The sequence below is a fragment of the Cryptotermes secundus genome, unplaced genomic scaffold, assembly GCF_002891405.2.
Source record: "Cryptotermes secundus unplaced genomic scaffold, Csec_1.0 scaffold2380, whole genome shotgun sequence".
In the NCBI taxonomy this organism is placed as follows: Eukaryota; Metazoa; Arthropoda; class Insecta; order Blattodea; family Kalotermitidae; genus Cryptotermes; species Cryptotermes secundus.
In genome coordinates, this window is record NW_019718033.1 from 388,272 (window position 1) to 400,771 (window position 12,500).

Sequence of the window (12,500 nt, forward strand, 5' to 3'; positions counted from 1 at the left end):
TATTTTATAACATTTCTCTAAGAAAATTGCTACTATTTTTTCCAGAATGTTGGTTAAGCTGCTTAAAAACTGTGTCTTTTTAAATTGGCCTAACCTCCTTGGCGAAGACACGTAACAAGCGTACATTACATACATTTCCCGTCGTAGCGTTACGGCATATACGTAACCGCATTCTGTATCGAATGTCATGGCCGAATGATTTGGATTTCTGAGTTCAAATCTTGGTCCGGAAACCTGGTGTCCTGAGTGAAATTTGTTCTGGTTATACTCAGTCACTTCAGGCAAATGGCGGCATATTACCACGTCCTTTTGAATTCAGTATTCATGATCACCCTATCATACGACGCTACGTGATCGTAGCTACTGACAGCATTATTAAATGAACCATAAACAGACAAATATTATACGGAAGAGAGTTTGGAATTTGCGTCCTAAAAACGACAGAGCTATATATCCTGTGGCGAGGAAACTGGATAAACACCTGAAAGCTCCTATTCCTATCCTCAGTGACGGTCTCTGTTCTTTCCGTGATAGGCTCGATGGTTTAGAACAGAGATCGCCAACCGCATGCCTCCAGGCTCCTGGTGCCTTCAGGAGTGTTAACGTAAAAAAGGTAAAGTGTAACTGATCAAACACTACGTCATGAAGACGTATGGGGGAATGGACATATTCTCGACCTCGTCACTAGTTGAAGGTGAGTGGTCAGCTTTACGCTCCGGCCACTTTGCTTCCTAGAAAAATCCCTCATTACCCATTGGATAGGAGGCTGGATGGGGCCCAGAAGCGGTCTGGACAACACGGATAGGTGAAGAACCTTGCCCTTACCGGGACTCGAACTTGATAATTCGACCGTCCTCTTCAACTGTACCGACTGTACTATCCCGGCTACCGTCAGGAGGGTTGCATAACTTTGTATCCATGTATGTATGAAGTAACGTAACCGTGAAATGAGAGCTCTGAAGTTACAGAGTTAAGGATTACCACAGTTAACGAATTTTCGAAGGTTAATAAGTTGCATGAACCCAGGTTATGTAGTACATCATTAACGATCGAGCAGTCTACTGTTTCTAACGAGGAATGGAGTTCTCTGACTCGACCTACAGAAAATAGGATCCCTATATTGATATTTTCAATTTACCGTTGATTTTCACCGGCCATTCTGTAATTAAATTTTAATTTCTCAATCGTTTTGTGATGATAGGAAGCCACACAATGATTCCCACTTCATGAATATCTCTCTTCAGTATGTCTTAGCTTGTTGTCCTAAAATATCCTCAATCTGTGCTTTTTCCGCAGGGAAGGAGCACAAGTTTCTGAACCGTACGGTGCAACAGGTATTGCTATAGTTTCTTTAGAGTTTAGTCTTCAGGATTTGTGAGGAAGGCGGAAAGACAGAATGTTCTGAACTGAACAGTGGCAACCATTCCACGTCGTTAACTTCGTGAATGAAATTTTGACTTGTAGCTGTCTCTCCGAAATGTTTGTTCTGTGCCACGTGAATGGTGCATGGTAAGCAACTTCTCTCGAGCTCCATTAGTGTCACATGGGATCCTGTCAGGTTCACACCGTTTCTTACGTTTTATAATGAGAAGCGTTACAGGTTTTCTTGTGCATAAAACAAAATGTTAAAAACGTCAGATCCTCTGAGGCGCGACGTCATCATACTAGTACAGTTACTGCACCTCACTGCTATTGGCCCAGACCAAGCCTACGTCATACCCTCCTCCTTGCGGATCTTCTTCTGTTGCCCCCGTTTCCTCCAAGCGACCGTCAGATGTTGCTCAGATGCGCGGGTATGCGCAGTGCTGTGATGGTGTTCTTTTGTAGGATGATGTGGAGTGACAGACTGGCTGTTATTCTGCTGCTACTGGCTTCGATGCGTGGTGAGTGTGCTCTTGTATTCGTTAAGTAACGGTGGCTACACCGTCAAGTCGAATTTTCCACGCCACTTAAACGCATGCATCGTGCGATGATTGGTAAATTTAATACAATATTGATTTGAAATTCCCTCACTGGATCTTCTCATTCTTGTGACGACTTCAGGAAAATGTGTAAATCTCTTGCATCTGCGGAATTGTAGCGCGTGTGGAGCTTACAGGAGGCTGGAGAGAATTGCATGTTGAGGGGCTCCATAGTTTACATAGTTGATGAAACGAAGAAATGCGAGACGGATGAGAAATGTAACACGCATGGGCAGATGATAAATGCATGCAACACTGAAGTCATAAGAACTTGAATGTGAAAGACGGCTAGGGAGACTTAGGCTCATATTTGAAGATAATGTAAAAAAGTAAAGCTATCCTTCTAAACAGGCCATGAAGGATTATAGGGTTGTGAAACGCTGAGGTTCCCACATGTTCTCTAGATAGTAGGCTCACAGACGGTGGTGAGGTTGTCAGCCTTACGTGCGGACAGACCTTCACCCCCCGGGAAGATTCTTGGTACTCATTTCTATTAGAGACTGAGTCTGTAAGGTTAGGTTAATTGAAGAAAAAAATCCATGTCATCGGGACACGAAACCGCGACTTTCCTCCTTGTAGCATGTGCCTCAACCGAATACACTACCGCGTGCTACATTAAAAAAGGATGTTAAAAAATTAAGTGTGTGTGAGAACTGCATTCCACTGGCCAAGGATATGGTAATGAGGGCCGCATAAAAGCGGGTAACTTGTTGTTTAGGAGAGTGGCGGTTAGCTTCTCAATGAGTACTCTGATCCTTGCAGTATGTCTTATACAGATGCAACAAAAATTGAAACATTTATCTTAATTAATACTGGCTTTGTAAGACTCATATAGCAGATGGGCTATCAGAAATATCTACCGATTCTCTTTTACTTTCTCCAGATTAAGTAAGAGAGATAATCCAAGTAGACTTCGGCAGTGTCTTCAACGTCCATTACCACTCTGCATTCAAATAGCATTATTTATGCCAATGGTGCTGTATTTCTGTTGATACCTTTGCTAATTTTTTAAAATTTAATGTCATTTTGCCGTTCATCGATTAAATTTGAATATACAATTGAATGTAAGTCTTTCGAATGTCATAACTAGACCAGATTACACTATACTTCCATTAAAAAACAAACTCCGTAGCTTTAGCCCGCAAGCGAACTATACCGACCGAACTACCGCCGCTTGTCGGCGAAGTTAGTACCAACTTTAGCGGATAGAGGGTGTCGCATGGTCAGCGCAGCAAATTTCCACGGCCGTTAGTTTCGGGTTTCTAGATCAGAGCCGCCACTTTCCCATTCAAGTAGCTCCTTAATTATCATCACGAGGCTGAGTGGACCCCATTCCAGAACCACTACTTCTCAGAGAATCTGGTAGCGCCGGGAATCGAACTCAAGGCCTCTGGGTCTGTAACCAGAAACTCTGACCACTAGACCACAGAGGCGGTCCCAAAATGAAGAATAGAAGAAAGCTGATACCTTATAGCCTTTCTGCAATGGTCGCCTGCAACACAATTGTACTTAGGTGCACAGTGTACACTTAACGCGCGCGCTCGACCGATAGAATTATAAATAAAATAATCGAGACTGCGATAAACTCGTAACAAGCAACTATTCACTCTTAAGTGGTGATTACGAAACTGGTGAGAAATTAAAAAGTACCAGTATTGAACGAATAAACAACCAGTATCAAGGCTTCATTGTGCACTGTTAGGACACGCACTAAACGGGAATTACACATAAGCGTCCCTTGATTTCATTCGTAGGGTAAACATTCGTAAATCGAAAATTAAATTCCCATATACGTTTACGCGTAAAAGTCGCCGAATTGACGAAAGTAAGTTATGCGCTATAATAAAAGTGAACTTCGTTAAGTGAAAAGTAGGTACAAATGAACACATTTCGTTGTAGCGAAAATTCTTAAAACGAGGAATACCTGTATTCATAAATTTGTTAATGTTTGCTTCAAAGTCATACTGTACTAGAGCACAAGTTCATTATTTACTATCATCCAGTCATTCAATATTATACATATACTTGTATTGNTATTTCTTAATGTTTGCTTCAAAGTCATACTGTACTAGAGCACACCTTAAATCATGCCACGATCTCTTCCTTTCACGCCATTTCAAGTTCATTATTTACTATCATCCAATCATTCAATATTATGTATATATATATATATATATTGTCGTCGGTTATTCACAGCACCGCTAAGTAAACTGCGGTGTACAGATAGAAATACGATTTTAACGCACTATAGGCTTTATGAATACTTTATATTGTTGTTTAAATTGCGACTGTGTTCAGCTGGCCATTGTTGGCTGTTGAATATGCATGTTCGGAAAAGTACCCGTATCATCCCCTCTACTAAAATTATTAGTAAAAGCTTAAGATTCGCGAAGAATTTTTTTGGAAATAAAATATGTATTTCCTATTTGAATAAAACTTTTGTTCGGAGCATTTCTCTCTACCGTAAGTATTTGACGAGATACGCGCAGAAAAACATGGAGGCAACCACGTAAAAAGGTCGGTACACTTGTCCGATTTAACTATAAATTTAATTAGTTCGACAATTCTTTCACGAAACTCTCCAATATCAAATTTCGTGAGAATCCGTCCGGCGGTTCTCGAATCGTTTCCTGCGAACTCGATACGTAGACTTCCTGCAGGGTTGCGAACGCGGCAAAAAGTGATCCTGGCCAAGCTGCTGTTGGGCTCTCATTTGTTACTTGCTTGTGGACACGTTGATCCGTGTTCGTGCTTGGGGAACGGATGGTGATTCAATTTGAGGAACTAGGCCTCGCCAATTCAAACCTGACTTGAAGAAACCAAGTAAATTCAGGTGCTAAATCCGCACATATGCATCACAACGATAAATAGTTCTGGAGATTTCTGTCTTCTAGGAAATAACGCCGTACAGTCCGTTGGAAGTCAAACGACGTTTCGAAAGAACATTTTGCCCCTATCTTCAGTGTCGAAGTATAGATCAGGCAAGAAACCAACATGAAGCAGGTAGCAAACACAAGCTGCCCTTTTTATAGGTGTCTGGCTACTGTACCTGTTTCATGGTGGTTTCTTGCTTGCTTTAGTCTTCGAAATTGAAGATGGAGGTGACATTTTCCTCTGAAACATAGAGTAACTTTCAACGGGCTACACACATTATATCCCAGAAAATATAACTCTTCATAACCACCTCTGTGAGAACAGAAAATCCTATATAAATAATTTTTATTTTGAATCTGTTATCTGTAAGCAATTACAAGATGCGCATCTTCTTTATTTCTTAAGATGGATATTAACGACTCTGCCAGTGTGCACGCTGTATAGCGTCGATGCACGTTTTAAGTCCCCAAAATGATATTATATCACGTTTCTCGAAAATTGCAATCCCATACAACTCGAATGCAAATCTCCATACCATTGGGTCCTACAGAGAGCCAGTTCTGTTCCGTTTACATTTTCACGTGCGTTTTCCTAAAATCCGTTTTAATATTATCCTCGCTTTTACTTCCTTTCCCAATTGGGCAGCTTCTAAGATGCTTCTTCACAAAATTGGATAACAGTTTCAAACTGTGTAGTAGAAAACATCGAAATGGTAAAGGTAAACGATAAAGCCATCGCTTTAACAGGCCGTGAAAGCCCATAGGGTTGTGAGACGTCGAGGATCCCACAATTTCTTTAGACAGTCGGCTCACAGATGGCGGTGAGGCCGTCCGCCTTATGCGCCAGCCGCCCTTCTCCCTCCTCCCCCAGGAATATTCCTCGTACTCATTTCTGTTAGAGGCTGTCAACCCCAGGGCCATAGTGCGGCTGGAGGGATTAGGTCAATTGAAAACTCCACCTCATCGGGCTTTAACCCGCGACCTTCCGGCTGGTAGCATAGTGCGTCAACCAACTAGCCACCGCGTGCCCCCATTTTCGAAACGTACTCTTCTAATTTCAATACATAACTAATTTTGTTTTATCCGTCATTTAAATTTTAAAACTTTGTAAAATAATTTAGTGCAAACCTGTTACTATCGACAGTCATGTTATGATTTTGGTACTGGTTTGTTTTTGTGTGTTGCTCGTATATATGAGTTACATATTTACTTCCAGATCATTATGTGCAATAGCCTATGAAATTGTTTGGAAGTTATTCTTTATATTATTTAATTCTGTTGCAAGAAATTAACCGCATCAACATAAGAAGTGTCTGATTTAGGTCATTGAACTCCGGCTATTATGATTTTCTTTGACTTTTATGACGACATTATCTGGAACAAAATTGAACGTAAGATCCTCTTTGCGCATGTTTTTTCAGCTTTTTGTTGTGGTCTCGCTACTGGGTCCACGTACTTTCCTTAACACTAAATATTAAACTAAAATATAAACACAGGCTGTTGTTAAGATACTGAAATATTTGCTCAGACATGCATGTCGACGGTGGGGGTTATGTTCAGTGTAATGCTGTGCTGTATCGGCATTCAGCGCCACCTGACGTGCCTACACCTTGAGGCAGAGAGTACCTCGTAGTCACGGTTGGCGAAACACCTTCCCTCCGCTTAAAAATGCTACAGTTACAGCATCATTTAAATCGGAGGTTCCCCTGCCACACGCTGAATAAATAGGCCTACTGAGGTCTAAAAATAAAGGTAAAGTTATCCCTGTGCTTAACTAATTAAGCACTACGCCATGAAGGCGTATGGGGGAGTGGATGTATATATATACATTTTCTTGACCTCGGCACTAGTTGGAGGTGCGTGATTAGCTTTACACCCCGGCCGCTTTATCCCCGGTACCCACTGGATAGGAGGTTGGGTGGACCCCGGAGCCAGTCTGAACGACTTGCAGAAGACAGAGGCGAGAAAATTGTGGCCATGAGCTGTGCCACGATGGACAGGGGTCCTGTAACCTGGGCTATCTGAATTGGGTTCTACAGGCAGTGCGAATCGTTGCGACGTACTGATCTCTATAAAACTGAATTGCATAATGAGGGGTGTGTGCATGTGTGTAGTCTCTTCATGTGTTACCTCATAGGTTTCGGCCAAGTTTGTGTTATTGTATTCATATTAAAATTCTGATCAGGGATAACGTAGTTGGTATAGCCACTGTCTACGGGCTGGACGGCCGAGAGATCGGAGTTCGAGTACGTCTTCATGGCGTAGCGCCTAATTAGTGAAGCACAAGGACAACTTTACGTCCCTTTTGTTATTGCTAGTAAGGTGGGACTAAGTCCCCTGTACTGCAGCCACTTCTGGCCTATTGTACCAGCCCCAGATGGTAGGTGAGGGTGATTGTGGAGCAATTAGTGGAATGAAGATTGGCAGGGGAAACCGAAGTGCTTGGAGAAAACCTGCCTCAGTGCTACTTTATCCACCACAAATCCCACTTGACCATACTCGGGATCAAACCCGGGCCGCCGCGGTGGGAAGCCAGCGACTAACCGCTTGAGCTATGACGCGGCCCTAATCGTAACTTACTCTCTAGAATAGCTGATTGCGAAAAGGGGGGAACACTACGTATGAACACAGATCCCATCAATATAAGCGTACAGACATAAGTTTCACATGAAACATTAGTCGTAACTCTCATGTACGGTATGAGGTCCTCTGGCTTCTGTGGTTCAGAATTACTTCTGAAACCATAAATCCTTCCATATCGCTGTTGAATAGGATACCTTGGACTGGGGGTGAATGAACAGTCCCTGAGCTGGAGCGATATAATTCCGTGTGCACGTCAGACTCGCGGACATTCTGCACTGCCAGTAAATGTTTATATGCAGTGGAGAAACGTTATAATCTGTGTGCTTCATCACGTGTTATTAGAGTGACCAAATCAAGGATGAGATGGGCGAAACATGCATCATGCATGGGACATGAGAAATGCGTCAAAATATTATTCGGAAACCCCAAAGGGGAAAGACTACTTGCGATATGCAGGCATAAATTGGACGATGATATTAAAATGGAGATGTCTTCTTGAGAAACTGGACAGTCGCTCACCCGGGTAAGGCTTTACTTTACTTTTATCGAATCCGGAGTTTATTATCAGGTTCACTAGAGACTGCCATCAAACCCATCATGAGTGAACTGTATCTGTCTCACATTCACATGCGCTCTTGCATGTAGATACAATCTTAATATTTTCCTTCCATCTACGCCTAAGTTTCCAAAGTAGTATTTTCCCTTCATGTTTCCCGGTTAACATTCTGTATGCATTTTTCGTCCGTCCCTTGCATGTTACATGTTCCGCCCATCCTATCCTCATTTATTCGACTTATCTTCAATAGTTACTAAAGAGTAGGCCTGCAAGTTATGAAACTCTGTATTTTGTGATTTTCTGTAGCCAGTTACTTTTCTCCTCTCGCGTACGTCATTCTACTCTTCCCAAAGAGCGAGAGACCATATGAAAGAGCAGGTAAAATTGTAGTCTTATAGCGACTGGCTACTGGCTGGACATAGGAGAGGTCGGAGTTCAAGTCCCGGTAGGGTCGAGGTTTTTCTCCTCTCTGTGTCCTCCAGACCCTGCGACCCACCCATCCTACTATCCAGCGGATACCGAGGGCTTTATCTCCAGTAGTGAATCAGCCGGGGCGTGAAGCCGACCGCTCACCACTAATGCCGACATCAAAAATGCGTGGATCTGTACACCCACTCCCCCATACTTTGTGGCGTAGTGCTAAATTAGTTAAGCACAGGGACAACTTTACCTTTTACTTGTTGGTCTAATTAGCCAAGATGTACAGTCTTTCGTCCGAGATTCTCCGAACGTGGCGGTTGAGTCTCTTGCACCCATATTCTGGAAGTCACGGGTTCGTGTTTCGGCCCGGAGACCGGTTATCCCGTGTGTGGTTTCTCGTGGTTTTTTCAGTCCGTCCAGGTACGTGCTGATATAATATTCTTATATTTACCTTCACATAGTTGCCATACATGACTAGCTACGCGCCAACTTACCATTCGGCGCTGTATAACCAATGCAGGTGAAAGGCGCCGTTATATAACCCAGGAATCACTCGGCCATGGTTCGAAAACGGCACCTACCAAAATCACGAAAGCAGTGGCAGTCACATTGTGCGTCTTGTCAAGTATTCAGGTAACGTGGGGGAAGGGATTTTGCGTGACTTACCACTCAGCTACAGTAGCGTGGCTTAGGGTGACCGGAACCGGAAGTTCTGTGACATCGCTGGTCACCCGAGAAGATTCTAGCACATTTATTGACCTTGAACGCTTGTGATCCTGCAGTTAGGTCTTCTACTTCCACCGGGGTCATTCCTATTTCCTTTCTTTTTTGTTTTTCGACTTTGCCTTCATATTCTTTTTTTCGGTTCTTGAAGAGGATAATAAGGGAAAGCGTGGAAATTTATATAACTGAAAATTAGCAAGATAAACTTACGCGTTTTCGGTTTGCGCGTGTTCCTATATAGACCTACAAGCGGATTTCATTCTTAGGAAAGTCCCGTAATCCCCCCCCCCCGCATCCTATTAGGGATGCTGTCATCATGACTCAGACCGGTGTGTGCGGTGGGTTTCATAATCTCATTCTTTTCAACTGTGCTCCTCTCTTTGCGTCATGTCGCAGACATCGTGTCTTGACTGTTACATGTCTTGACGCATATCGGTGTGCGGCCTACCTAATAATAATATTTATACCATATTATAAGAACCACTATGGAGAACGTTCCTGGCTCCGAAACGTCGATGTCTCTGCAAACAACATTACCAGTTGGTGCATAAATAATAGTAATAATAATAATAATAATACTTATAATAATAATGATAATAATAATACTTATAATTTATCCCTGCCCTGAGCGTAATTCAAAACCACGAAATAAGACATGATTTTAAACTGTCCACTCAGGATTGTAGCTTCCAGGCTCAGTGCCGTATGTTAAAAGACTCTTCAGTTTTCGCAGTATATTCCAGGAACGTAACTGCGTCACTATCCGTGTACACCTATAATAATACATTGTTAAGAGGATAATAAATATACATTCCTAACAGTACTCTTCCTTGTCATTTCGTCTGACGTCTTTCTTAAGCCTTCAGGACGTTGTCCTCACCGTTCTCTAATAATGAAAGGGCGCCTTATCTTATTTATTACATTGCATGTTAAGTTCCTGATTAGCCTCGTCCACTTCCTGATTTAGTTGTAGCTTTTCGATACAGCAGCTGATGTCTGGCTCTTTGGTTTGCCATTCCAAAGCGCTAAAACTTCAAGAGAACTAAACATCGGTTTAAACACTCCATTCTTATCAAGTCATGTTACTTCACGAAAACCGTACAGTGTCGACAGTGGCTCACGCTGATTGGCATCGGTTTTTGCGTTGCCCCTACACCCTAAATATTAACCCTACAAATTTCAAAGTTTGGGTCAACTGGTAACAGCTCGAGAGGTGCCCGATTCAAATCTCGGCCGGCACGTCGATTGCTCTTGTGATCGTGTTTGTACTGGGTGCTCTTCTATTGTTAAGCTTAGAGAAGAGAGAAGGGGCACGCGGTAGAGCAGTTGGTTGAGGCACTATGCTACAAGTCAGAAGGTCGCGGATTCGATTCCCAATGAGGTCATTGTATTTTTCAATTGACCTGATCCTTCCAACCACATTACGCGATATGGCCCTGGGGTCGACTCAGCCTCTAACATAAATGAGTACCAGGAATGTTCCTGGGGATAACGGACAAACTCATCGCCATCTGTGAGTCGACTGTCCAGAAAATGTAGGAGCCTCGACGTCTCACAACCCCATGGGCCTCCACGGCCTGTTACAGGGATAGCTTTACCTTTACCGTTTACTTAAAATAAGGAGTTTAATTGAGTGGGCAGTGCAATTACAATGTGGAAAAGAAACACGCAATAATGTTTAGCGGAGAAATGTCTTGTAAAGTTCCTACCTGGAATCCCGAGAGGAGGTGGGAAAATAATATTAAACTTATTAAAATGGATCTTGGAGAAACAGGTTGTGAGAAGTGTTAAGTTGACTGAAGTGGTTGAGAATCGTGTTAAAAACCGGTTTTTGTATTGGCGATGTCGTGTCTTCCCTTGTTTATGAGCAGATAATTAGTCATTTTTTAAACTTGTTAGCCGTTCAGTAAGTTGTTTCGTTACCTAAGTTAATACTACTGCAATGTTACCTCACAAGACGATATTGCTCATAAAGCACGCGAGTTTGTGTTCACCTGCTAACCTGGTCACACCTGCATGTCTTGTGTGCTCATAATGTCACTTCACACACCTGAAAAACGTGTTTTGTTACGAAGCAAATATTTCGCTTATTATAGTTAAACTAAGGAGTAAAACCAATTGTCGAGATCAAAACCGAGCAAGTGAGTGTAGCGGTAACGCTGTAGACTTGTATCTGGGAGGTAGCTGCATGAAGTGTCGGACAGAAACCCAGCTTTTGTAGGCCTCTTCGGAAGAATTCCGGCATTGTATCTCGAAATAAGCCGCTCACCATTCACGAAAGTTCGACAGTTGGCTTTCTGACATCCGTCGTCCTGTTCTTTTGTTTAAAAACAACGTTTCTGGGACTGGACTCTTGTCCCTGTCCTCAGATGAAAGGCTGATCAGTTGAGTCTCGTCGATAGAGCGAGTCTCTGTGCCCGGACTATATAGTGTAACGTGTTGCGCTATGGAGGACACCCCCTTCCTCCCCCAGCAGTTACGTGGCAGCTCTGGCCACGGTGACGTAGCAGGTGAGACAGCGCTCCCCCCCGGGCTACGTGGCACCGCTTCCTACTGTAACGAGGCAAGCAACGCCGCTGTTGACACGGGCAACAGACAACAGCGAACGGAATAAAAGCCGGCTGAGCAGCAAGCGAGAGTTAGTGTGTGAGCCGGAGCAACACAGTTGGAATCTAGCAGCAGTCGCGGAAAGAAGAACCGGACGCGTGTGATAATCAGTGACAGTTTCTGATAAGTGAGAAGTAATTGGGAGTTTGTAACACAGGGACACTTATATAGCTCCCGTACTGTGAATACGTGTAGACTACTAAAGATAGAGTGAACAGATTATTGCGAATGGGGTTTGTAAGGTGTGTAAACCCGTAACATTGTTGTAATAAATTGTAGCCGAGACTTGTAGGTTGTTAAATAAACCAATTAACAATCTGAACGGCGTCTTCAGTAACCCAACACGCTACAACATATATATATATATACGTATTCTCGGAAATTCAAACGGGATAGTTAGATTGGAAAAGAATCAATAGATTGTAAAAGAATCAATGAGAATGTAGGTAAAGAGGTAAAGGTAAGGTAATTCTATCCCTGTTACAGGCCGTGGAGGCCCATAGGGTTGCGAGACGTCGAGGCTCCCACATTTTCTCTAGACAATCGGCTCACAGATGACTGTAAGTTTGTCAGCCGAGGAATAGCCATTGTTGAGATCTGTTACCTAGCAACGACTAGTGTAAGCAGATATAGAAGACTTTATTTGTGTATTATAATTACAGTAATCTTGAAAGTGTTATAATTATTTGTAGTTACGACTAGTGAATGTCCAGTAAATCGGCTCAGCAATCCAAACCCTCGGCTTTAGTCACTAATACATGTGACAGTATAATATAT

General features: G+C 42.8%; 1 protein-coding gene across 1 annotated transcript in view; it reads left to right on the forward strand.

The window, feature by feature from the left end:
• Positions 1 to 1,786: 1,786 nt before the first annotated feature.
• Positions 1,787 to 12,500, forward strand: part of LOC111865434 (sushi, von Willebrand factor type A, EGF and pentraxin domain-containing protein 1) — a 105,235-nt gene continuing 94,521 nt past the window's right edge. Inside the window, exon 1 of the mRNA XM_033752250.1 lies at positions 1,787 to 1,883. Coding sequence (XP_033608141.1) covers positions 1,796 to 1,883 — 88 coding nt within the window. The 5' untranslated portion in view covers positions 1,787 to 1,795. The remainder of the gene's footprint in view (positions 1,884 to 12,500) is intronic.